This window comes from Balaenoptera ricei, chromosome 11 (assembly GCF_028023285.1).
Source record: "Balaenoptera ricei isolate mBalRic1 chromosome 11, mBalRic1.hap2, whole genome shotgun sequence".
NCBI lineage: Eukaryota > Metazoa > Chordata > Mammalia > Artiodactyla > Balaenopteridae > Balaenoptera > Balaenoptera ricei.
This window is the reverse complement of record NC_082649.1, coordinates 101,679,374-101,706,128: the sequence shown is the minus strand read 5'-3', so window position 1 is coordinate 101,706,128 and position 26,755 is coordinate 101,679,374. Positions and strand designations below refer to the sequence as shown.

General features: G+C 48.2%; 2 protein-coding genes across 2 annotated transcripts in view; one reads left to right on the top strand and one right to left on the bottom strand.

Moving 5' to 3' along the window:
* SYN2 (synapsin II) overlaps positions 1-26,755 on the bottom strand; it is a 158,412-nt gene that overhangs the window by 13,885 nt on the left and 117,772 nt on the right. The window contains exons 5-10 of the mRNA XM_059940399.1: positions 24,149-24,238; positions 13,880-13,942; positions 13,329-13,471; positions 7,906-7,980; positions 7,374-7,476; positions 6,055-6,204 (exon numbers count right to left, since the gene is read on the bottom strand). Of these exons, the coding sequence (XP_059796382.1) occupies positions 6,055-6,204; positions 7,374-7,476; positions 7,906-7,980; positions 13,329-13,471; positions 13,880-13,942; positions 24,149-24,238 (624 nt within the window). The remainder of the gene's footprint in view (positions 1-6,054; positions 6,205-7,373; positions 7,477-7,905; positions 7,981-13,328; positions 13,472-13,879; positions 13,943-24,148; positions 24,239-26,755) is intronic.
* TIMP4 (TIMP metallopeptidase inhibitor 4) lies at positions 15,808-26,715 on the top strand. The gene is made up of 5 exons (XM_059940401.1): positions 15,808-16,225; positions 17,415-17,512; positions 17,925-18,039; positions 20,964-21,088; positions 21,753-26,715. Exons 1-5 carry the CDS (start codon positions 16,087-16,089, stop codon positions 21,948-21,950), a joined length of 675 nt encoding a protein of 224 aa, XP_059796384.1. The 5' UTR covers positions 15,808-16,086; the 3' UTR covers positions 21,951-26,715.

Genomic DNA, 26,755 nt, shown 5'->3' with positions numbered 1-26,755 from the left:
GCCTGTTCCAACAGCCCTAGCCCCCAGCCCAGCCTTTCACAATGTGCCTGACAAGTGGCTTGGAAATCAGCAGTGACGTGGCAGCCACATACCGCTTTCCCGAGCAGCCATTTCCTCTCTTAGCATCAGAGACTTTGCTCACGTCTTCCAGTAGGTTTGCCTTTGGCACCAGTTCTGCCCCATGACAGCTGTTGGAGAGCTGAAGATACTGAGTCATGGGCTCCTTGAGACTACTGCTGCTTCACGGCAGTCCCTTTAACTTTTACTCATAGAACAGATCTGCCAAATGCCCCAACCTCTAGGTCTCTCTCCTCCGAGCACCGTCCAGTTAGAGTTCGTCCTTGTTGTGCTGTGACCCTCAGACTGGAAGCAACATGGGAGGTGTGCTCTGATCCGCTCAAGATCGGGGAGGAGCCTCATCTTCCTCCTGGACACAGTATGTGTATTAATGTCTCCAAAGGCTGAATCTTAGAATCACTCCTCATGGGTCTAACCCATAGCCAAAGAGAAAGCCCATGGTGTCCGAAATCCCTTCATTAGCAATTCAGCCCTTTGGCTCTGGAAGATTTTACAGGAAAATAAAAAGGGAACCATGTAATGGGAAATGAAAACAGACTAGCCACATGAAGAGCCCTAGGACACCACCTCTGCAGGCATGACCTGAAAGCTCTGTCCACCTGCAGTTCTCTCCCTGGTTCCCGGGAGTCTCAGGAGTAGCACCTCTCCAGAGCCCCAGGATGTAAGGCCCAGCTCAGATTCCAGACGACAGAGCCCAGGATCAGTGAGTGTGATGGAGAGGGGAGAGCAGGCCTACAGGGAGGAGGTTCTGTAGGTAAATAGCCTAGAGGCTTTGGCCACCACTGGCCACCAGGTGTCACTGCCACCTTGAGAACAGTATCCTAAGGCACTCCAGAGTAGAGGGTCCTTTGCCGTGGCCAACTCTCAGGGCAGCCCTAAAGCCGGCAGGCCAGCCAGGCTGAGGCCAAGCTGTCATCAGCCAGATAAGGCTTTGCCGCTTACCCCCTCCCTGCTCTCAGAGACTTAGCGCCTCTTACACCCTCAGAACTGGGCACAGCAGGTGGCCTGGGCCCAGCCCCATAACTTTGCTCTCTGTTTTCTATAATCAAGCCACTTTGGTCTAGGCGGTTGGCTGACAACAAGGTAAGGGAGGCCCTCTGCTCACCTCCCCTGTCCCTAACCTCCTTTAGGCTCTCTTTTAGAGTCAAAGAAATGAAAGCTTTAACGGGGGAGCTGTAGGCAAGGATAGAGAGGGAGAAAGAGAGAAAGGTAGACAAATGTCTAGTCATAAGTCTGTCCTGGTCTTGACCTAGAATACTGGGCAAGAAGCAGCATCTAGGGCTTGTGACTCAGGCCAGAAGCTCTCGCAGCCTGAGCTGCCAGAGCCACAGAAGACAGAGGCCAGCAAGAGGGGCCTGACTGTGAGGAGTGGAATGTGAGTTAGTGGCAGCACCTGAGGGCTCAGTTCGCCATTCAAAGTCCTGGCTGGGACCTAGGTAACGGGCTTTGGTTTACATCTCTTCCATTCGCACTCTACTAAAATTGTTCATAGAATCCCGACACCAACTCCAATATGCTGCTAGGGCTGTTAAAGACACTTATTCCAACTGGGAACTCGTCCAACAAATATGTATTGCGATGGCAAATCAAGAGAGGGGTAGGTGGGAGTGGTTTATCACTGTTGTTTATATAGAATTGCTGTCACATGGTGACAATAAAAAGCAGACAGATTAGTTTTGTTATTGTTGTTCGACTTTTCTACCCACAATTGACTGTACCTGGGCAGACCATGCCCCCACCCCTCCTTAGTGTACCCAGGGTACATCCAGTGGCTGCCAGGGGCTGGCTACTCTGCCAGACCTGAGGGACACAGCAGTGAACAAGCCCTACTCTTGAGGCGCCGACATTCTAGTGGAAGAGACAAAGAAACACAGATGAGAATGATCGTGGCTGATAGCAAGTGATGTGCAGAGAATTAAAGAAGGGAGGGGTGGTAGCCAGTGACTAGGTGGCAACTTTGGATTGGAGGGTTTAGGAAATATGTTATACAATCATGAAAGAGCCAGCCATGCAAAAATATGGGAAGCGCACTTCAGAGAGAGGACACAGCTAATGCAAAGGCCTCACCAGCATGGCGAGGGCACAGTGAGCTAGGATGGTATGAGGGCACTGCATTTATCACTGTGGCCTTAAGTTTATTAACTAATTTTAAGCACATACTTTGGGGTAGGCCTGTGCTAGTCAGTGAAAACACAGACAAATAAGGCTTGAAAGTATCTGAGAGACATTTGCTAAATTAATTTAATTATGTATGTAGTAAAGAATTTGGCGGGGCTTCCCTGGTGGCGCAGTGGTTGAGAGTCTGCCTGCCAGTGCAGGGGACACGGGTTCGAGCCCTGGTCTGGGAAGATCCCACATGCCGCGGAGCAACTGGGCCCGTGAGCCACAATTACTGAGCCTGCGCGTCTGGAGCTTGTGCTCCGCAGCAAGAGAGGCCACGATAGTGAGAGGCCCGCGCACCGCGATGAAGAGTGGCCCCCGCTTGCCACAACTAGAGAAAGCCCTCGCACAGAAACGAAAACCCAACACAGCCATAAATAAACAAATAAATAAATTAAAAAAAAAAAAAAAAAAAAAAAGACAATGTGAGAAAGGAGAAAAAAAAAAAAAAAAAAAAAAGAATTTGGCCTTGCCCAAAGAGAGATCTGGCCTTTACTCACAACCCCCTCCCCCCTTGGAAAGTAGCCTCTAAACTCTTGGAATTTCCTGAGTGACAGGAGTGTCTCTGTTATTCAAGGTGGGGGCCCCTTAGCCCACCTGATGGTGCATGATAATGAGGTGACTCATGGTGGGCCCCTCAGGCCCCTTGGTATTAGACTGACCTCCAGGGAGGGGAAAGTTGGAGACTGAGTTCAAGGAGGTGATCAATCAATCAAGCAAGCCTACAAGATGAAACCCCAACAAAAACTCTGAACACTGAAATTCAGGTGAGCTTCCCTGGTTGGCAACACTCCATGTGCCTTATCACATATGGATGCCAGAGGATAATGCATCTTAAGGACAAAAGAAGCTTTGTGTTTGGGACCCTCCCAGACTCTGCCTTATGCATCCTTCTTTCACTTATTTTTGACCTGTATCCTTTCCCATAATACACCTGTGAGTATAATAGCTTTCAAGGAGTTCTGTGAGTTCTTCCAGAGAATTATTGAACCCGAGGGTGGTTTGGGGAACTATCTGAACTTCCTGCTGCTGTCAGGAGTGAGGGTAGTCTTGTGGAGGACTTAAGGGCCTTTAGACTTTGCAGCTGGGCTGACTCCAGGTATCATGTGACCTTAGAATTGAAAGGGATCTAAAGATCATCTAATCCAATTCCATTTTATAGGTGAGGAAACAGGTCTAGAGATGGGAACTGACTTACCCACAGTCACGTGATGTCATGGCAGAGTGAGACTAGCCCCTGAGTGTCTTGACTCCCAGCGTGGTGTGCTTTCCACAGTTTTATAGTTTCTGTTGTAACTTCAAATGTGAAGCTCAGCAGAGAAAAACTTACCCTGAAGCCACACTGGCTTTGCTACAAGGAAGTTTTGCAGGTGTGCCTATATTTAGGGAAGCTCATTCCCTACCAGGTTTCCTGCCTTGACTCTGACATATTTCTCTTTAAAATATTTGAGTTGAAATATTTAATGTTTACAAAGTAAGGGGGTTATATGAAAGAAGAATCAATGCTTTCATTGGGTGAAAACACTTTTTTTGGTAAATTCTTTCTTTGTTATTGAACTTCTATCATTTTCATATTATCTAAATTTTATTGTTAGAAGAGATCTTAGCGATTTTTTTTGTTCAACCCTTCATTATACATGCAAAGATGCTGGGGCAGAGAAATAGAAAGAAATCTACCAAGGTGACCTGGTGAGTCAGTGGCAAGGACAGGCTGAACTCAGGTCTCCTGACTTTCAGCATAGCCTTCATTCAAGTCAGGATGATTTCCCTTTAGGAGGCCAAGACAGTGTTGCACACATTTATAAAAGTACTTAAGCAACCCTCACAGAATCCCAGAGAAGCCCATTTTTGTTTATCTTGCCTGGGCAGCATCAGGCTCTCTTACTCTGTCATAAATTCTTTAAGCAGCTACCAGATATTCTCTGTATTTCTCAGTGGGTAAGGGGGGAAGGGGGCTCTTGTCACTTTTCCTCTAGAGCAGGAATGAACATCAATCTGCCAATCCCATCACTGAGACAGTGTGGACTAAAAGGCAAGACTAGGACTCAAACACCTTGATTCCATCAGATTTACAAAATCATAAAATCTACTGCGGGCCTCATATTATTTTAACCGGGAAAATCTTTTTATCACCTCTAGTTAAGTACAATATTTAAATAATGGGCTTGTATCTCTAACAAGCAACTAAGGTGTGTTCTCCTAATTACCCTACCTAATTATCTAGTGACTACATTCCTGAAGCACAGGAACAGATTCTTGCACTTGGTCAGAGGCCCCCAGAGCGTGAGCCACCTATAGAAGGTGTGAAACAAACACAAGAGCTAATCTATGGTAACATCCCGCCACATGGGGCCACTCCCAACTTAGATACCCAAAGACAGCACAGATGTTTCTATGTTTCTATGCTATGATTCTGTGATGTTCAAATGATGAGAAGATAAATGTGGGCTATTTTGCTTCTATACTAAATAATCCAGACTATTTTATCTTGTTTTTTTTTTTTTTTTTTTTTTGCCCTCTCCCCCTCCTTTTCTTCTTTCTTACTGAAAGATTTCAAGAATCCAATTACTTGGCTTCTGATTGCAGTATAATCCCAGCACTGATCTTTAGAAAAGGGAGTGATGATCTCAAAGCCTAAGGCTGTAGGGAACCCACACCCAGAGGCTGCTTACGTAACAAGACAGGTAGCCTTTACTGAGCATTTACCACGTGCTATGCCATGTGTTAGGTTCTTTACTTCATCTGATCCTTGTAACAACCCTAGAAAATAAGGGCTGTTGTTTAGATCTCTCCTGAGCCACAGATACGGTCATCGTTCAAGGTCACAAAGCCAGTAAATGGAGGGTCCAGGATTCAAATTTGGATAGTTCCTGCTTCAAAGCCCACATTCTGAATCACTATCCTATTCCACCTCCCTAACTGAAGTAGGATCTCGAAAGCAAGATTGCTGAGAGATTTTCATTATAAGGGATAAAACCTGAGCCCTGGAAAGGGTAGTAACTTCCCCCCAGAGTCACACAGCTGTTTAGGGGAAGAGCTAGTCTAGGACTCAGTTCTTGGATTCATTGTCCCAAGTTCTTACTACTCTATTATATGGTGGAGAGACGAGTTTGGCGACATTTTTGAAAAATGAGCTACCTCCTAGATGACTGTCTTTAGCCCACTATAGTGCCACAGGGCCTGAGGTTTCACAAAAACCTCAGTGTGGATTTCCCACTAGACCTGCAGCTGGAATACTGTCACTGTGAATGTGACTACCCGGAGTCACACACCACAGTCAACTGGAGAAAGCTGCCTCGTCTCCCTTAGGAAGGAAAGCAAAACTCGAATATGAGTTTTACCTTGTCACTCCCGCTCAGAATGAGGGACCTGACTCTCCCCTCTCTCCAGACTAGGAGATTTCTCAGAATCACCCTTGTTTCTCTACAAATGCGGCAGACCTCTCAGGCAGTGAACAGCTAATGAGAGATCTGATCCAGCCCTTCCTCAGATACCTCCCAGTTTAAAAGTCCCAGGGGAAACAGGTTCTGGTTCCCTGGAGTCTTCAAGTTCAGAGGGAAGGGATCCAGTACTCCATCTCTGGACAGTTCTATAGCTGATCCTGCAGCTTGCTAATGAGAAGGTTTCTATAAGGAGTGGTAGAAGATAATCAGGTGTCCAAAGGGGAGGGAAGGGAAAGAGAGGGAGAAGGAAAAGACTACATAAAGCCCATGCAGGCCTGTAGGTATCTGACCTCTGCTCCATCCTAGAGCCACCAGTCTAGAGCAGTGGGCTTGGCAATGGTTCTTGGCTCTCCTCTGTCTCTTCCCTGCTTACCTGTGGCTGCTGAGTGGTTAAGGGTCTCTGAGGAGACAGGACAGGGGTCCTGGACAGCAGCTGGTTCATCTTGCTGATGGCCAGGTCGGTGATGAGCTGCCTGTCCTCCACTTGGTGTTCCCCCATCAGCGGCATACTACAGTCCATGACCTGGTGGAGGAAGTGGCCCAGATTAGGAAAGGGACTGGAAACATCCAAGGCCTGGTACAGTCTTTCAGAATGAGCAGGACTTAAGCCAGCAGAGAGAGGTTGGGGTGAAGTTGGTGCTTTTGTCTTCGGCTGGAAGCATGTTCCTTTGCATATATTGGCCTTTATCCCCTTCTCCTGCAAGCCTTTGCCTTGGGCCTCCCCCAGACTTCACCCATGCCAGGGCTCAGTGAGACTTCAGTCTGGTGGCTGAAGGTGGTGGGGAGAAAGAGAGAGCAAGGAGAGAGGATGCCTTCTCTTTTCACCACCCATCCAATTTTTCCCGTACCTCAAGGTCCAGATCAGTATTTTCCTCCTTTAGGGAGTGTCTGCTTGCCCAGGATCATAGACTCTGTAGTCCAACTCTCTCATTCATGGATAAGAAAACTGAGGCCCACCGAGAGGCAGAAGGTATGACCATCCAGAAGTTATATGCCAAGCAGACTATGTAGTAGATGCCGAAGCCCACTTTGGGCTCCTGACATGAATCCTCTGCAAATACCACCAATTCTTGGCAAGGAGACTCTCCTGCTCCTGGGAAGACTGTATGGGAATGTGTGTGAAAGACCATATGGCCACTGACTCTCCCTTTAATACAGGAAAAGTGTCAGCAAAATTGTGCCAGAGGCTCAGGCTGAGTCAAGTGTCTCCAGGCTCCGAGAAGGGCTACGGAGAACCTCCTGCACCCGGGAGACCTGAGTTCTAGTCCAGGCCGAGACATCGATTCACTGCGTAGCCTTGGGCACATGTTCATGGCATTAGGCCTCAGTTGCTTCACTGGCAAAATGAGCAGACTGGACCAAATGATTCCCAAGACCAGCTTCCTGAGACCAAGAATGGCAAAACCACTAAAGTCTTCCCAGAGGAGTGGCAGGCTAGGACCCAGGAACCCAAGTCTGGCATCTCTTACCAATGGTGTGGGTCAGCCTAGCTGGTTAGAAATAACATCTCCCACTGGCAGGTGTGTTTTTGCTATGCATACCCCCTGGCTGTGTCATCTGGAAACCTTCCCAGGGCTCAGGAGACTCTAACATAAATGCAGTCCGTGCTGCCCATGTAGGTCTCAAGCCAAAAGCCCGGCCTCCAGCCTCGGGGGTTGTCTCGTACTGAGATACTGTGTGGGCCAGACTCACCTCAAAAATGTAGTCTTTCCCATCTTTGCCATGTACAGCTTTGACAGCACAGATGTCCAGGCCACCAAACATCTCAGAGCAGGTGTCTACCCACAGCTTGTACCTGGAGGGGAGGGGAAGGTGTCCCGAGGCTGGGGCATTAGTCCCATGCTCTCCTTGCTGTCTCTACCTCTCCCAGCCCCCGCCCCATCCTTCCCGCCCTCCACCACCATCAAATACACTGCCTTGTCTACAGGGCCCTCCTGCTTTGCTTTCCAGATCCTACCTACCTTCCCAAGCTCAGAGCAGGTCTCACCTACTCCAGGTGGCCTTCCTTGGCCATGCCAGCCCACAGTAACTCCTCCTTTCCTGGACCTTCTATGGCATGTCCAGTCTTTATCTCCACAATTCAGCACATAACCCATTCCTGCCTGATCTTGTTAACTGGGTGCTTGGGCCTTTGTGTTCCATCTGTCCGGCCTGATCAGAGGCTCCCTTTGGGCAGGGCTCATTTCTTACACCTCCTCATCTACAGAGGCCTCCCCTTACTTACCTGTCTGACATGGCGATCTGTTCCAGCATTGCAGAGCCAGTGTTTGTCTTCCAGTTCCCTGAGATCGACGTCCTCCTACAACAAGGTCCCGCCAGGACAGGACAGACAGTGAGCCGGGCCAGCAAGAGGAGGGCTCACCGCCACTTTCCCCACCTGCTTCTCCCGCAAATAGCCGGGGGCCTGTCTGCTGAGCCTGGAGCCTGGCTGCGTCTGCCAACCCCCGCCTGCAATGCCCTCCTTTCTACACGAGTCCCACCCAGACTGCTCTGGCTCCACGGGGCCTTCACTGATCCTTTCAACCGGATGAGCGCTTGCTCTCTTTAGAACACCTAGGGGACTCGGCCTGCACCTCACTTAAAATCCTGCGTCTACTTTTTACTTTAGTTATTTGAGCTTAGTCTTCTGTCCACAAGTCTATTAATCACTTGAGGGTATATATTTTGTCTTGTATTCCCAGCAGCCTACCCACTTGGTATCTGGGCTGAGTTGGTATATACAAACTGAATTCTATTGATCCTGGAAATACCCTCAGGGTTCCTGTGAATATCTCCCCGTGGCTTCCTTACTAGCTCACTTATTCATTCAGTAGTTAATTTTGAGGGCCTACAGTATCAGCAACATGACTCTCGACAAGTCAGTTAACCTCTTCAGGCTTAGGCTGCCTCATCCATCACATGGAGCTGATGGAATCAAGTCCCCAACCCCTTCTCTTCCGTGCCCTCTGCGCCCTCCCTCCAAGAGCATGTGTTAGAGTCAACTAGTCTTGGACTAAATAGGAGGCAGGTGACCTGGTTTCTGGTTCTGGATTTGCTCTTGACTGGCTGGATGACCTTGGGTGAATCACTTCACCTCTCTGCGCCTCCCTTATCCCTATGTAAACACAGGGTTGTCATGAGGACCAACTGATACAGTTTTAAATAAACTGTAAAATACCAAAAATATGGCTTTTAAATTATTAGTCTTTGCTCAGACATAGTCAAGAGGAAGGGGATGGCCTAGGGGACAGAAAAGCCCTGCTCAACTACTGACAGAGCCCTTCACCTGCTGTCTTTATCACTCACTATGACTGAAGACTGGATGATGTGCTTCTCTGCTCAGCAGTTCTCAGGAGTATTCTCTCAGAGATCTGATTTCAGACACTGAGAAGCCGAGACACACGGCTGGTACTTCAGAGCCCGAGCCAGCCCAGTGAGCCGACCAATATGGTAGAAACAACCCCTCACATTTGTATAGTACTGACTACCTTCCAAGGTTCTTCCTTTCCCAAATCCCTCGCCAGAGCCTCACTGCAACCACCCTGTTTTGAGTAGGCTGCGATTCTTGCCCCCATTTTACAGACAAGGAGATTAAGACGCAGAAAGGTTAGAGGACTTGTCCAGGATTGTATATCTAGTCAAAGTGGATACAAGATAAAAACTCAGGACTCTTGGTTCCTTCATTGTGCTGCGCTTTTCCCTACACCCCACTACCTAGTTCAGAAAAGACAAACAACTGACAGCTGAGTGGCTTGCAAAATATGAATAGAAACACAAAGGCAGATCATAGTAAAAATAATGCTGTCTTCCTAACACTGGTGGTTCACAGGTGTGTTCCTGTGGTGACGCTGGACTCCTCAAGGACAGGGGCAGAGAGTCCCTCACTTCCATGTCCCCAGCACAAGGCCACGGTACATAATAGGGTCTCAGAAACTTTGAGTAATAATAATGTCCCTTATACTTTACACCTTTCTCTAACAACGGGATGCAGGGCGCAGATCCGTGCAGGCTACCTGGAGCATGTGGGAGCAGAGGGGAAACTGAGAAGCCGTTTAGGGAGGCTCACAGGTCATCCGACCTCCACAGAGGGACCCACATTATTGCCTGCTGACAGCGCAGCAGGAGCAGCGCATTCTTCCCACCAACCGTGGCTGTCTCTAGGTCTCTAGGTCTCTAGGGTGAGGGCTGGGGGAGAAGGGAAGAATCTCAAACCTTATCTTGACTACTGCCAAGTCAATTCCTTCTTCTGAGAGCAAGAGAATGGCCAAAACTTTGGGGAAGAGGAGCTGAGAGGGCCTAAACATTCCCTCAAATAACTGACGGTCCCTTGCAAATAAAAAAGTAAGTAAATGGTCATCATCAAAAAATCTACCAACAATAAATGCTGGAGAGGGTGTGGAGAAAAGGGAACCCTCCTGCACTGTTGGTGGGAATGTAAATTGATACAGCCACTATGGAGAACAGTATGGAGGTTCTTTAAAAAACTAAAAATAGAACTACCAGACGACCCAGCAATCCCACTCCTGGGCATATACCCTGAGAAAACCATCATTCAAAGAGTCATGTACCACAATGTTCATGGCAGCACTATTTACAATAGCCAGGTCATGAAAGCAACCTAAATGTCCATCGACAGATGAATGGATAAAGAAGATGTGGCACATATACATAATGGAATATTACTCAGTCATAAAAAGAAATGAAATTGAGTTCTTTGTAGTGAGGTGGATGGACCTACAGTCTGTCATACAGAGTGAAGTAAGTCAGAAAGAGAAAAACAAATACCGTATGCTAACATATATATGGAATCTAAAAAAAAAAAAAGGTTCTGAAGAACCTAGGGGCAGGACAGGAATAAAGATGCAGACATAGAGAAGGACTTGAGGACATGGGGAGGGGGAAGGGTAAGCTGGGACGAAGTGAGAGAGTGGCATGGACTTATATATATTACCAAATGTAAAATAGATAGCTAGTGGGAAGCAGCTGCATAGCACAGGAAGATCAGCTCAGTGCTTTGTGACCACCAAGAGAGGTGGGATAGGGAGGGGGGGGAGGGAGACGCAAGAGGGAAGAGATATGGGGATATATGTATATGTATAGTTGATTCACTTTGTTATAAAGCAGAAACTAGCACACCATTGTAAAGCAATTATACTTCAATAAAGATGTTAAAAAAAAAAAAGGTAAGTAAATGTTTTCTAAAGCTGCTCCAGTCACCCACCCCTCATCAATGGTTGGGGATTCTTTTTTTTTAAAATGTTGATTCTGGCCATTTAATTAATTAATTTATTTACTTTAAAAATATTTATTTATTTATTTGGGTGTGTCAGGCACGAGGGATGTTTGTTGCAGCATGCGGCATCTTTCTTTGCAGCATGTGGGCTTCTCTCCTGCTGTGGCGTGTGGGCTCAGTAGTTGTGGTGCGTGGGCTTAGTTGCCCCGCGGCATGTGGGATCTTAGTTCCCTGACCAGGGATCAAACCCGTGTCCCTCCCTGCATTGGAAGGCAGATTCTTAACCACTGGACCACCAGGGAAGTCCCCTATTTTTTTTGGCTGCGCTTTGCGGCATGCAGGATCTTAATTCCCTCACCAAGGATAGAGCCTGTGCCCCGTGCAGTGGAAGCACGGAGTCTTAACCACTGGACTGCCAGGGAAGTCCCTGACTCTCTTATCTTATGCTTCATTTAAATTGTTTTCAGAAACCCCAACCTTTAAAAATGTGGTGTCTCTTTTTAAGGATGAAGACATTCTTGCTCCACTGTCATAACTGTTTTGAATTTATTTAGGGGATTTTAAAATTAAAGGATAGGATACCTGCTTTCCTAGGTGCCGAAGTCATCAATTTTTCTGCTTCTTTTAGCTAGTTTTTATAATGGTCTTTTAAATTATCCTGTCTTACATTGTGCATAATTTTAAAGCAACCTTAAATTCCTTTCTGAAGCAGAAAGGCTTTAAATAAAAAATTATAACTGTATGCTAACGCATATATATGGAATCAAAAAAAAAAATGGTACTGATGAACCTAGTTGCAGGGCCGGAATAAAGAGGTAGACATAGAGAATGGACTTGAGGACATGGGGTGGGAGGGCGAAGCAAGACATATACCCTACCGAATGTAAAATAGTTGGCTGGTGGGAAGCAGCAGCATAGCACAGGGAGATCAGCTCAGTGCTTTGTGATGACCTAGAGGGGTGGGATAGGGAGGGTGGGAGGGAGGCTCAAGAGGAGGAGGATATGGGGAAGTGTATGCATATGACTGATTCGCTTTGTTGTGCAACAGAAACTAACACAGTATTGTGAAGCAATTATACTCCAATAAAGGTTTACTAAAAAAAAAATTATAAACTTAAAAAAGTAGGAATCGGGTGAATAAAGGTAAAAAAGATTCTGTGCTTCAGTTCTTCACAAGGGCTCTTCCCTGCATACTTATTGGGGGCTACTACACGCCTGCTACTGTACAAGGAAGCAGGGCCACAGAGATGACTCCGGTTCCGCCCAGAGAGCTCAGAGGAGCGTGGTACAAATACCCAACGTGTGAAAAGCCCTCAACTAGAAGTGTGCGAAGGGTTACAAGAAGGGAGTGCAGGGAAGGGACTCCTAACTAACTCCAGGGGTGGGGAGTATACACACTAAAAGGAAAGATGAAGGAAGAAAAATGAAAATAGATGGTGAGAGAGGGAAGCTGCTCAACCCTGACGTCTGCTCAAGTCCTGAGTGGCAAAGATCAAATTCATATATTGTAATGTTCTCTCTTTGTAAAGAAGAACACTACCTTAACATTTTTTACAGTGTGAAGTTAATATTTCCAAAATTGGACTTGTAAGCCATTTTTATTCTTATGTATTTTATGGAAGATCAGGTAGTCTTGAAATCTTTTCTTTTTCTAAATTGTATTGGAGGAAACCTTTACCTTTCCATTCTGGCAAATGGACACAGTTACATGGAGAAATCATCTATTCTCATAACCACTAGGCTTTTAATGTTCTGTAGTGTTTGCAAGGCTATATCGCTACGTCAGGAGTTTTTAACTTTTTCTGTGCTCTGGCCGCCTAGTGAAGCCTATGGATTCCTTTCAATGTGTAAAATATATAAGACGTGTGAATGTAAAATAAACTACACAGGACAACAAAGGAACTCAATTATTTAAAATAATTTACCAGAAGAGTTATCAAAAATAACAAACAAATCTCAGATTAGTAAAAAATATGTTTCTTCATAAATAACAAATGTATTCACAGGTGTGAATGCAGTGGCAAGTCTAACTACCATGATTCTTAAATAGTGATAAAAGTAACTGGAATTTAGAGAGATCTGTCACAAGTGTATGTGAAACAAAAGCCTCTGTGATGACCATTAGTGACAAATCACACGTGCTGCTGCTGATACTCCAGTCTGCTCATAACTGAGGAGAACGTCAGATTCCACTTAGAGGCTAAAATGAAAATAAATACTCATTTTATTTCTCATCTTAGTTCAGGAACCCCTTCTCTGCCTTGAAAGGAAGCCAGGCTAAGACTCCCTTGACTTGAATGGCGCCCTCTCTCTGTTCTCTGCCTTGTGGGCCAGAGGAGGCTAAACTGAGAGGTGGCTACTACCTGGAGGCCGAGAGTCTCCCCAGAGCTGAGGAGACAGCGAAGAGCATCTTTGGGGACCCCACCCCCACTCACATGTAAGCCTTGTAGTTGTTGCCTATCTTCTGGACCCGGATGTCATACTTGGCGTCAATGAAAGGCTCTGCTGTGGCGTAGGTCTGGGTGAGGGCCACCACGCTAGCAATGTCCTGGAAATCGTAGTGGTTTTCCACTTTGACCTAATGTTGGAGGAAGGCAGAGAGGGAGAAAGGGACACATACACACACACACACACACACACACTGAGAGTCACAAGAGCCCTGAGCCCCCAAACCCATCAAGATGTTTCCATCCAGATGCAGACCTGAGTGCCACATCTCCCTAGGAAGTCCCTACTCTTGAGCTTCCCTTCCCAGGGCTCAGGAGCCACATTTGCTGCAAAGAACACAGGGACCAGTCAGGTGGCCTGCACTCTGCTTGCTGCAAGAGGACCGTTTGGGTAACACTCATGGCTTCAGAGGGGCCAAATGGTCTTCTCCTTGAAAAGAAGTCATCAGCAACAGAGGCAGAAGAATAGTCCACAACCAGGCTCTCTGAAAAGTGCCCTTTTTGGCCTCAACCCCAGAGCACAGCAGCCCCAGCCTTACCTTGCCCATGCCCGAGTGAGCATGGCCGATCTTTACCACCACAGGGAACGTGGGCAGAGTCAGCTGAAAGCAGAGGAGAAAGGAATGAATTGGTCAGAGTGTACATGTGGAATCTTACAAATATTTTTCCTGGGAACACCCTTGGAAGGGGTCTTTAAAGAACTAGTGCAACCTACTTGCCTCACAAATTAAAAAACTGAGGCCCATAGGGTGACAGTGACTTGCTTAAGGTCACAGCATATTAGTAGCAGAACTATAAGGACCCTGCTCTCCGACTTGGTACTCTCTACATCTTTAAAACTTATTGCTTCATCCTTCATGTGTCCAGCTTTCCTGTACTGAACCTGGCTTTTCTCCCCTCTTTCACACTCTCTTCCTTGCTCACCAACACCCCAAACTCACCACCAAACACAGCTTAGTATGCGAAGGCCCATTTCTGCCCAGCTTGGGGTTTGGAAGAGAGCTGACATAAGAATTCAACATGTTTATCACTCAAAAGAGATCCTTAAGAGAGTAAACATTACCTTGAGGTAGCCGTATTTTACCAGAGGAACTATGAAAACTTAAAAGAAGAACTACCCTCCAAAGGCAGGATTTCAAGCTGTTACAAAATGGCGATGGAAGAAATAACATGGTGGAGGGGAAAGAGCGCTGGACCAGACGTCAGGAGACTGGCATCCCAGTCTCTCTGCAAGTCCCTTTACCTCCCTGGGCCTCAGCCTTCACGTCTGCCGAGTGAAGAGCCTGGACTGGATGCTTTTGAGATCCCGTGCAATAACACCTCAGACTCTATCTTGGTCGGGTGTTGCATGAAGAACCAACCTGGACACCAGATCTCATCCTTCTCAGTCAGGCTCAGCTCTCTTTCAGTTTCCTTCTTTTCAAACATCACCACCACATCAAGATGAAAACATGTCTTTCAAAGGGAATAATGTTGACTCTGAAGAAAAGTCAGATTCCCATGGGAATCCTGAATGTGTGACCAGATACTGGGAGTACCTGACCGGAGGATTTCAGTGTTTCTGGCTGAGGCCAGTTGAGACTGGGGCAAAATCATGTAGTTCAATCCTACTTTACGGAGCAGGAAGTGAGGCCCAGAGAGGCAAAGGTTGCCAAGCTACCTAGTGACAGAATCAGTACCCAGCCTGCTACCTTCTGGTGGAACACTGTGTGGAAACATCCTACGACAATAATCCCATGGGTTTCTTTCTGTTTGGAGGCTCGGAGCACTATGCCTTCTGTCGAACAGTGGACAGGACTCCAGTCCCTGGCCCCAAGTGCTTTGCTTCTTTGTTTTCTAAGCTGCCCCACCCTCTATAACAAGATGTAGTCTCTCAGCTGAGTAGGGGCCTGAGACAGGAACCAGGGTGGCCTAGGGTCTGGAGAGAGCTTTGAGAACCCAGGTTTGCCCTAAGTGATGGGCTACCCCGTGCTTTGAGCCCCCAGCAAGAGCACGGTCCTCAGCCATCTGCAGAGTCTGAGCTCTGGGCACGGGAAAGCGTTTCTAAAGCACTGGCTGCTTTCTCGGACATCTCTCCCCACCCCCCAGCCGACAGAGCCAAGACACACACACACACCCCAACTTTCTCTGTCCTATTCCATTACTGTTTGCTGTTGCTTTGGAGCCTCATAAATAGGGCATTGAAAACACTTCCTGCAGCTGAAAGAAGAAGCCCTGAGTAGCTCGTCTCATTCCCAGCGTGCAGCTCAGCAAGAGATCCGTCCTTCTCTGTCACTGTCTCTTTTGCCTGTTGTAATTCCGTCTGCCTCTCTCTGACTCCGCCTGTCTCTTCCTGTTTGTGCCTCTCTACACTCTTGTCCTTTCTGCCTGAATCACAGTCGCTTGGTCTCTGTGTACCGGTGCATTTGTCTTTGTTGCCCTGTCTTTCAGTCCTTACATCATCCCCTTTCCCAGCCCTCCCTCTACTTCCAGAAGGCTCAGGCAAGGAAATAGAGACTAGGAGACTCTCCTGGCTTCCCTCTTCATCTTGCTGAGCCTGCCACTGAGCCCGCCGGCCAGGAGGGCCGCTGGTCCCGCAGCCGCGGATGGCCTACAGCCAAAGGAGGGCGGAGCCCATCGGGGCGGGACTGGCCCTAGGTCCACCTCATAAAGCCAGGGGCGAGGGGCGCGACGAGTTCTGGAGAAGCCCTGGAGGGGCTGCTTGGTCCGACAGTCCCCAGAGGCTGAGTCAGGGCGCTGCCGTGACATGCCTTGGAGCCCCCGGACCGCGCCGAGCTGGGCGCTGCTGCTGCGGTTGCTGGCGCTGCTACGGCCGCCGGGGCTGGGCGAGGCGTGCAGCTGCGCCCCCGCACACCCCCAGCGGCACGTCTGCCACTCGGCGCTAGGTGAGTCCGGGGGAGCCCTCGAGGTCCAAGGCAGGGGGTGGCTGTGTGGGGTCGAGGCGGGCCCAGCGGCAGACCCGGAGTCTGGAGGGAAGGGGAGGGGCTCCAATCCCGCACCAGTTGCCTCCTGCTGGGGCCCCGTGGGTCGGGCAGGGCCGGCGCCACAGCCACCTTGCAAGCGCTGCGACCCGCAGACTTGCGAGGAAACAGGCAGCGTAAAGGGCCTCCGCAGCGACCCCCTCTCCCCTGCCTACTGCCGTTACGGGGCGGGGGGGGGGGGTCACTGAACAACAAGTCTCCGGAACTCTCCGGGGATTATTCTGATCTACTGGATGGGGGGAGGGAAAGCCAGGGGCCAGGGACTTGCGCTTTCATTATAAACATCCTTGGGTGTCCAAGCTTATAACTGAGGTTGTCACCACGCCCTGACCTCAACACACACCTTTTGCCCTCTCTCTCCCTCTGCCTGGAATGCCCTTCCTTGAAACCCTTAAATTCCTGGCAAACTCCTATTCATCCTTCAAGATCTTACTCAGGTGTCTCCTCTTCTCTGAAGGCTTCCTGACTCCTTGGTGCTACCACAGCACCTCTGTGCTCCTACCATGCTGTGCTGTTGGTCTTTCTAAGGGTGTTCTCCACCACACCAAGAGTTCTGCAGGATGCGGACCCTGTCTTAATCATGTCTGTGGGTCTAGTATCCAGCGTTAGGCCAGGCACAGAGGAGGAACTCATAAACAGGTTTTGATTAATACCCAAGTGGCAAGAGATGAACTACCTCTGTGCAGGGTCAGGACATTTATTAATTCACTAAACATTTACCAATATCAACTCGGTCAGTCTCTCTCTGAGGCCTTGGGCTACAGCAGTAGATGACCACACACCAACTGCCCTCAAGTGGCTCCTCCTTCCTCCTCTACCTGCCGCACACCTCCACCCCACTGCACCCTGGGCTGTGGAGAACCAGACTTCCCAAACCAGCAGGTAAAGTGCAGGACCCAACAGGCCCGAGGGTTTTGGAACTTCCAGTAGCTGCAGAGGAGATTCCCTCACATGCAGCATTCTCCCCATAACCCACCAAGACCTAAACCCAGAATTCCCCTGCAAAATTCTCCAGGGGCGCCACGTCATCCAGATCCCAGATGGACTGCTCCCACGTGTTGCTGCAAGTTCCCTCTTTTCTCTTCCTATGCAGCGATCCGGGCCAAAATCTCCAGTGAGAAGGTAGTTCCTGCCAGTGCAAACCCTGCTGACACTCAAAAAATGATCCGGTATGAAATCAAACAGATAAAGGTACATGGGGACAGGCCAGGGCATTTACCCCCTTGGGCTGTTAGAAGGAGTGGGGTCTGTGATCTGGGAGGGGTGGGGCTGGTAGGTGAGGCGGCCTGGCTCAGCGGTGTTGGGGTACAGATGCTCAAGTGCAGGGGATGACATGTAGGCAACAGGACCACAGGAGCCAAGGGACAGTGCAGGACAGGCCCTCAGCGCTTGTGCATAGGGCTGCTAGAGGCACCTCCCTTCCCACTGGAATCAACCAAGGTTTAGATTGTTTTAGAGAGGAAAGACCCAGTTGGGCCATCTGTGTGCAACAAATCCTGAACTAGACTTTCGCTTAATTTTTTTAGATTAAGAAAAAGTTTTTCCTGTTAAGATATAAAGTACACTCACTGACCCAGTACTGCTCTTTTGTAAATGCTTTCAGATGTTCAAAGGGTTTGAGAAAGTCAACAATATTCAGTATATCTATACACCTTTTGATTCCTCCCTCTGTGGGGTGAAACTAGAAGCTAACAGCCAGAAGCAGTATCTCCTGACTGGTAAGTTAAAGACCAGCAAGCGGCCCTAAGAGTCTCTGCCCTGGACTTCCCTGGTGGCGCAGTGGTTAAGAATCCGCCTGCCAGTGCAGGGGACACGGGTTCGAGCCCTGGTCCGGGAAGATCCCACGTGCTGCGGAGCAACTAAGCCCGTGCGCCACAACTACTGAGCCCGTATGCTGCAACTACTGAAGCCTGTGTGCTGAGAGCCTGTGCTCCGCAATGAGAAGCCCGTGCACCGCAACGAAGAGTAGCCCCCACTCGCTGCAAATAGAGAAAGCCCGTGCGTAGCAACGAAGACCCAACGCAGACAAAAATTAAAAGATAAATAAATAAATAAATAAATTTATTAAAAAAAAAAAAAAAAGAGTCTCTGCCCTAAGGAAGGCAGTCAAGGAGGAGCCAGGGCTGACCCTGGGTAGTGAGCTGAGCCAGGTGGCATTTTCTTGGCATAAAACAGAGCTGTGTTACGAAGAGGCAGCCTAGGTCGGGAGGAGCCTTGGTAATGTCCCTTTCAGTGCAAGAGTCCTCGCTGCCATTGCCTTGCTAGTTCACAGGTTGCTCTCCCAGCCTAGGGCAACTGGTTCCATTTCCAAACAGCTTTAATTGGTATAAGATTTTTGGTATCTTGAGCCAAATTCTGCTATTCTGAAACTCTCCCTTATGGGTTCAGCTCTGCCCTCTATTCTACAATGACCCTTCAGAGGGCTGAGGACGATAGATACATGCACTCTAGCTCCAGGTCTACTGGCTGTGGTTCCCAGACCCCTTCCTGCCCTGGCCACCTTCAATGGGATATAGCCTGTCCCTGTCCCTCCCCAGCACAGGACCCCGAACTGGACACCACACTGCAGGGGAGGTCTTAGTTACACAGAGTAAAGGAGGATTGTGCGTTTGCAAACTCCCCCTGCAATACACACATAATAGTCACTGTAGCCTACAATTGTATTAGCTTTAGACAGCCACGACAGGTCATACTCTTGGCTCGTGGCTGACTCACATCCAAGGCCCTATTCTGGGGGTGCAGTAAAGCACAGGCACTAACAGGAGCCTTGACTCTAACGTGATTCTGTCTCCATGACCTTGGGCCCAGGCAGATCCCTCATACTGAACTGGCTGGGATAGAACAGTTAAAGAACCTCACAAGAATATAATCCATAAGTGAATGAATGCAACACTGAATTATTTTGCAGTTCAGGGAAAGGTATTTGTGTGGTTGTAAACAGTTAGGGAAGCTTCATTGTGTAAGAGGGATCTGAATTGGCCCTAAAGGATGAAAAATATTTAGAAAGAAGGCCAGGAAGAGAAAAACATAGCAGGTGGGGAGGACAGGAGGAGGAATTCCACTATCTGTCCATCCCCTTAGCAATGAATGACCACCTACTCACTGCCTGGCCTGGGGCAGGAGAGTGGAGACTCAGTAACAAGTTGCAGTCCTCAAAGAGCTCACAGTTCAAACTTCTGAGAAGTCACAGGCATTGGAGGCCACACTGGTAGGGGCCCCCAGCTCTGAGCATGTGCGGATCGGGGCGCCTCTGGGTGGGAGAGGCAAAGGCAGAGGCAGGGCATGCCCCTGAGCCCTCCAGGTCCCAGGACTAGCCAACGAGGCCACCTCCTTCCGGAGCACCTGCCCTCTGCCTGCCTAGCCCTCTCCTAGGTACGGTGGTGCATCAGGGGAAGCAGGAAATGTGCTGGCTGCCCTCACAGAGGTCAAGTCTAAAGGAAGGTGGGGTTAGGTGACGAAGCACAGGCGCACTGAAAAGTCATCAGTGGCGCCTGCAGGAGAAGGCACAAGCTCTTCTGCCTAACACTGAATGCCCTCTGTGACCAGACCCTGCTGACCTCTCCAGCCTTGCCTCCTGCCACTTCAGTGACCGTTCCCAGCCCCTCGCTTCCCCTAGAGCTGAATGAAACTACTTGTGGTTGCAGTAGGTATACTGCTGAGCTACGCCCCTCTGTCCCAACATCCAGAAGTTCTTCCCCACTTGTCTGGCAAGTGAACTCCTACCCATCCCTTCAAGGCCCAACGCAAGCATCATCTGCTCTTAGACACCCTTCTTGCCCCCAGCCCTTCCACAGACAGAGATAGTTGTTCTTTCCTTTGTTCTTATACTGCATCTTGTATATAATCACACAACAGTGTCATTTTTGCCTACTTATCTGTCTTCCTTACTAGTTTTTAAGCTCCTTGGGGGCAGAGATCCCGTCATATTTATTTCTGTATTCCTGGTACCAGGTCATAGTAGTTGCTCAGTCAGTAAATGACTGAGCGACTGAAGTTCTAAGAGAGGTGTGGGCTAGCGGGGTCAGGGATGGCTTTGCGGACGAGATAGTACTAAAAAGGGTCTTTGGAGATAGGAAAGAGTTTGATAAGTAAAGAAGGGGAAGGGGAAAGACTCACCAAGATAGGTATCACTGGGGCAAGAGACTGGCCTGTGTAGATACTGGGAAGGGTTGGAAAGGGTTGAAAAGGAAGAAAGACCTACTATCTATTGAACATCTTCTGTGGGCCCACAACTGTGCTGGGAACTTCACAGACATTCTCTCATTTAATCCTGCCAATCACCTCATTATTCTCATCTTTCAGCAGAGAAGTTACGTGGCTTTCTTAAGGTCACATACTAGTAAATGATAGAAAAGAAGGGGGTTCCACCAAGATTCTGACTTAAAGCCCACATCCCTCTGTCTACACCATGCTAACGTAAAGGCCTTCACCCCACAATTCTCCCTCATACAAACATCATCTGGTAACAGCTTTGATATAAAGACAATAGAGGTATTTCTGGTTCCTTCATTGAGCCCCATATCACCACTGCCACCAAAAGATATTGAAGAGGCTGTGATTTGGGGCTCCTTCAAGAATCCGGGCTCCTGGAGCTCCATGAGCAGATTCCTTATGCTAAGCTCTCCTCTATCTCCCCTTGAAGGTCAGATCCTCAGTGATGGGAAAGTCTTCATCCATCTGTGCAACTACATCGAGCCCTGGGAGAACCTGTCCTTTTTGCAGAGAGAAAGTCTGAATCACCACTACCATCTGAACTGTGGCTGCCAAGTAAGGAATGTCCATTTCCAAGGTCTTTTGGGGGTGGGGGAAGGGTCTTGAGCCGTGCAGCCTCACCTTTCATGTATTCCTTCCTTCATGCATGCATGATCTATTCACTTGCTGTACTATACTTGAGATCTGCGATGGACCAGGCATCGTATGAAGCTGGGGATGGGAAAGCGAGATGGCCCATAGTCCCTGATCTCAGAGTACTTACATTTTAGCTGGGAAGGCAGCCATCATATTAGGCAGACTGGGATAACACACTACCATTTAAAGAGAGTCTACTCTTTTTGCCAGGACCTGTAATCGTTAATTTATTTAAAATATTTAATTTAGTCTTTAAAACAAATCTTTGAAGACTTAAGATTTCCATATTAAGGTGAAGAAATTAATGCTGTGGGAAGTGAAGTGACTTGCTTAAGGTCAGTGGTAGAGTAAGGACCTTCAGGTCTTTCTGACTCCAGAGATGCCATTAAGGAGGCAATACTATAATATATACATGCAGAGCACAGGGGGAAGGAGAACTAAGGGAGAAATTTGGAGACTAGGAAAGGCTTCATAAGGGAGGGGGCGTTTGAGTTAGGCTGTAGGAGAACATGTAGGAGTCTGAAAGGCAATAATGGAAAAAGGACATCCTACTCACTTTGACGTTGTGTGGCTATGGCTCTAGATCACCACCTGCTATACGGTGCCCTGTACCATCTCGGCTCCCAACGAGTGCCTCTGGACAGACTGGCTATTGGAACGGAAGCTCTATGGGTACCAGGCCCGGCATTATGTCTGCGTGAAGCATGTTGATGGCGCCTGCAGCTGGTACCAGGGACGCCTGCCCCTCAGGAAGGAGTTTGTTGATATCATCGAGCCCTAGGAGGGACCACCACATACCTTCAAGAATCCTGAAAACCAAGTCATTTTCCTTCCCTCAGAGCTCTGGCTGTCACCACCTGCCTCATCACTGCCAGACAATGGGAAATAACAAGTGGATGGTCTGGCCAGCATTAGGGCAGGGATGGGGCATATTGCAGCTTGTGTCCAAGACCCCAGTCCAGAACCTGTCAAGGGCTAGGGAAAGTAGCATGACTTTTCTCTCCTGTCCTCAGCCCTTCATCCCTGCCTCCCAAACCCTTTTAGCTGAGCTGGTATTTGTTATTGATTCTGGCTTAGTTTCTTTTCCAAAGCTAGGACTATTCCTTTTTCTCCCCAGATAAATGTGCTTTCTTTTTGTCTTAACTGATCTGACAGGGGAGAGATGGTGACTATTATACATATGAGATGGTGTGGCAGCCTTGTGATGTACAAGAACAGAAGGTGGGTTGACAGTATGATAAACAGGCTGATTTGGAGAAATGAAAAGAACAACATCCTTTGGCTGTGTATCCTCTACTCCTCCTGTCTCAACTCATTCTGATCCTCTGATACACTTTCATCTGTTTGGGGGAGTGACTTGGGGACACGGAATCATCCAGTGTGAAGCCTACAATGGCCTAACCTCCCTCCATGTGCTGTAATCCCCTCTTATCTTGCTAATTGGGCCAGAAGGCCTGGCCCAATTAGCAAGATAAGAACAGACTTGGGTATTGTCTCTCTAGGTTAACTATACTTAATGCCCTCAACTGATGTCCAAAAGGCTTCTCCTCTGTCTCTTTTAGAAAGTCCTTCTCTACTAGATTACTAATGTTTTCATTCCTACTTCAAAACTTTTTTTTAAGCTAAAAAAAGCCTTTCTCTTATAGAGTTGAAATTCCCACTTAGCTTTTGACACCTCAGAGAGATCTTAGGGGTCCTCTCTTGAAGGCAAATATCAGGATAGAGGACGGGAGAAAAGTAACACAAGGGCCCTTGGGGCAAAAGGATGGTAGATGAGGAATACACTTTGCACGTGTTGCAGTTTTTTTCAGTGGTCAGCCTGCTAGATGCTGCAGCAGGAAAAAGCCAGCTTTGAGAGCCCCTTCAGTCTTCAGCTCAGTCCCCTCTTGGACTCCCTGAAATCGCCAAGCACAGACCCCTAGGGTTCCTCAGCCTCTACAAGGCTTCCTGACTTGTCCTAAAAGAGAAAGCCCTGATGAGGGTCTCAAGGATTTATTAAACACAAGGGCTTAAGGTTCCAGGGCCTCTCCTGGGGAAGCTCTGACAAAAATGAAGGAGGCAGTTCTTTTCGAGGCCCAGGGCTGTTATTCATCTTCCGTGCGTGGCTTGCTAATAAGCTGGGCCACGCACAAAATGCCAGGACCAGGCTCCTCATTCACAGAAATGGTGCAAACGGAGATTCCTTCTGGAGGTCTCTGTCCCAGAGCACCAGACTTGGAAAGCTATGGCAGAGAGAGTCTCCACTGGTGGGTTAAGGAGGACCACCAACTGACCATGCAGGCCTGGGGCAGAGTACGTGGGGCCAGAGAAGAAGAAGGAGGTTAAGCCCCAGGTCACCACGAGGGAAAAACATTAGTAACAGCCTCTGTACCAACCATCCATCCCATTTATCTGCTCCTTCTGCCACCCTAAGATGGCCTCAGAGAAGGCACAGTGCAACCCTAGTCTTATCGAAATTTGGAGGAAGCCAAGGGAATGGAAGGGTCTGATGAATAATAACAGGAACAACACCTTACATCTGAAGGGCACTTCACACTCTTCACAGACTATTATGTAAAGAATTCTCACTTAAATTATGCAAGTACCATATTAAATGTCCTGGCCAGGAATAATTATGCCCACTTGCCTTTCGCATTGGGAGACTGACATGCAGTGAGGGAATGCAACCATCCCTGACTTGTGGTGCGGCTGGGCTAGGACCCCAAGCAGCTGGATCTTCTGATTGTTGATCCATGGGTTTGTTGCTTGATAAAATGCCCTTGTTTCTGCTCTTTCCTACGCTGTCTCCAGGGTTTGGAGACAAAGGGCTGTCAGCTAAAACCCAGCCACCCTGACTTCACAAAGCAGGTCTGCAGTTCAACCTCAACAGAGTCTCTGGGGTTGGGAGGCTAAGGCCCTCTTCAGAGCCCCATAGTCACCACGTGGCTAAGCTCAGAGTGCGAAAAGCAGAGAGACTGAAGCCCGCACTCAGTCACCTACCATTTCTTTGTGGTTGGGGTAGTATGTCTGCTCAATGAGTGGGAACTTTTCTCCTCCCAGTGTCTTGTAGACGGCCACCAGCTGGGCAAACTGCAAAAGAGAAGCAAAGGTTTCGGTTTACCTAAACAGCTCTGGAACAGACAGACAAAATGTCAATCCAACAAATATTTGTCTGTCAATCAAACAATTATTTATTGAGTATTTGCTCACTGACGACTTTGTGCAAAGCGCTCTGAGGATATAAAAGAGGTGTCCCATTCCTATTCTCCAGGAACGTATGCTTTAGTTGGGGAAGGGAGAGAGTGAGCTAACATTCATTCAGTGCCTACTCAATTTTAATGATATTTCATTTAATCCTCATATCAAATTGATGAACTAGGTTCTTTATCATCTTCATTTTACATATGAAGCTCAGGGAGGGTAGGAAACTTGCCTAAAGTCACAGAGCTGCAAAGAGCTTGTAAAGCTGGGATTGAAATTTGGGTCTCTAACTCTAAACACCTTCGTCTCTAGAGATGGCAAGTGATGAAGCTGGATAGCTAACGTGGGGCCCAGTCTCGGAAGTTCAAATGCCAAGCAAAGGAATGGTAGCTTTTTCCTGTAGGGAGAATGGAGTCATGGAATGCAGGAGAGACAGATCCAGTCTTCTAGGACGTACTACTCATCTACGAACTGAACTCACTGGACCTTCACCTATGAGAAGCCAGAACAGCTCCATGGTGAAGAGATGAAGTACACATACTTAAGTGTCAGGGTTTGCCTTTGGCAAACATGTAGCACCCCTTGGTGCCCCCTGCCCCCCACACTTTATAAGTGAAGAAACTGAGGCCCAGAGAGGTCACTTGCCCAAGGTCACACAGTAGTTGAGCCAGATTCATAGCCAGGCTCCTTTATTCCTAACCCATAACTCTCCCTACTCCTTGACATAGCAGCCTTTCAGGCTCTAAAGAGATCACGCTCTTCCCACAGGAAACTTTCCAGTTCCGCCCACTCACACACAAGCTCCCCACATCCACCCCAGTGTCCTGGCAGCAGGGGTAATCCAGCTGCTTCTCTCTAGTGCTACTGGGTTCACGCTCTAAGCCACTGATATCTGGAACTGCTAGTAGGAAAAGTTGCCAGATCAAATCTACCTTCTATTTATTAGAGAAAGGAAAGCTAGAACATTTTTCAAAAGCTCGGGTCCTGTTTTTGATCAGGGATGTTAGCGCATGAGTCAGTGCGGGGAGACGATAAAAGCCAGAACTGGGTTGTTAGACAACTACAGTCTTCTGATTCTTCTTGTTCTGCTCGAACTTGCTAGGTGTCCTTAGGCAAATGATTTCTCCTCTCCAGGCCTCCTTTTCTTCATATATAAAAAGAGAGAACTGAATTTGATCAGTTCCTCAAACTTTTTACCACAAAAGAACATCTTTTTTATTACATTTCCTCCCAAACTCCATGATCAAACTGTTGTTTAAGTGATCATCTGCTGTGGTCCTTTTGTGAGTAGAGATAGAATCTGTTATTCTTGAAATGCTGAAAAACACTGGAATTTCTGGGTCACTTCCCTTAGTCACACGCAGTTGGTGACTCTAGATCTCTAAGGCCTCCTCCAGGGCTGCAAGTATGATCGATGGACTCTCAAGGTCCAAAGATTTTATTATTGTCAGAGACTTGAGAGAGTCTCTAGGCCAGACATCTCATTTTACAAATGAGGAGACTGAGGCTACAGAAGCAAAGGGAAGCGCAGGCTCCCACATCATGCCTGGACTTGGGGCTGCACTGGGACAGCGCCCAGATCTCCTCCTGCCCAGTGCATTCTCCACTGTACCCTGCTGTCCTCGCCATTCTCTGGTTCTTCAACCTTCTCTGACTGTCAAGACCACCCCTCAGACCTTTCCTGCCTTCTCTGATTCTCTCCACCACCTCATCTGACCTTTAAGTCCTGCCTGCCCACCTTGGCCTGGCTGGACTCCTGCTCTGTGTCTGGATACCTGCCTGAGCTCCCAAGGCTCTCCAGCCTCCCGGGAGAGCTGATACCAGCCCTGCCTCACAACCTCTGTCCTGCTGCAGCCCACGTCCTGGCATGGCACCAAGGCATGTGGGGCCCTATCTTCCCAGCACGTGGGATTGTTAAACAGACACCACACCGATGCCAAGAAGGCCCACGGCAGGTTCTCAGAGTCCCAGCACAGCCAAGACTAAAATGGCAGCCAGTTCCCGGGCACTAGCTGGGTCTCTGGGAGCTCATGCTACCCTCCTCCACCTCCTGCAGTCCCTTCTGCTCAAAGTACTGGGCTTGGCATCTAACCCCTGCCTCCTTGGAAACTTAGACTCAGTCACAAGCACACAGTCACCAAGTAAACAAAAGGAATATCCGATAAGGGTTATTTCCACTATGCCTAGACAAAAGAATGGATTTGGGAGCTGGGGGTGGTATTGGCAATGAATAGGAAGATAATGTTCAATATAACCACTTATCCAGTGTATCAGGAAAGACTTCTTGGATGAAATGGGATTTCAAGATCAGTCTGAATTTAATATGTTATCCTTATCCCTCCTGGAAATAAAATGCTTTAATTCAACTCATGTGCATCTGTCTCTAAAAACACCCAGAGTGACCGG

What these genes read in the sequence shown, in the direction of transcription:
- TIMP4 (XM_059940401.1), top strand. Translation starts at nt 16,087, where the DNA reads ATGCCTTGGAGCCCCCGGACCGCGCCGAGCTGGGCGCTGCTGCTGCGG. An exon ending in ATGAAATCAAACAGATAAAG is followed by an intron (nt 17,513 to 17,924) that starts GTACATGGGGAC and finishes AAATGCTTTCAG; the next exon opens with ATGTTCAAAGGGTTTGAGAA. An exon ending in ATCTGAACTGTGGCTGCCAA is followed by an intron (nt 21,089 to 21,752) that starts GTAAGGAATGTC and finishes CTATGGCTCTAG; the next exon opens with ATCACCACCTGCTATACGGT.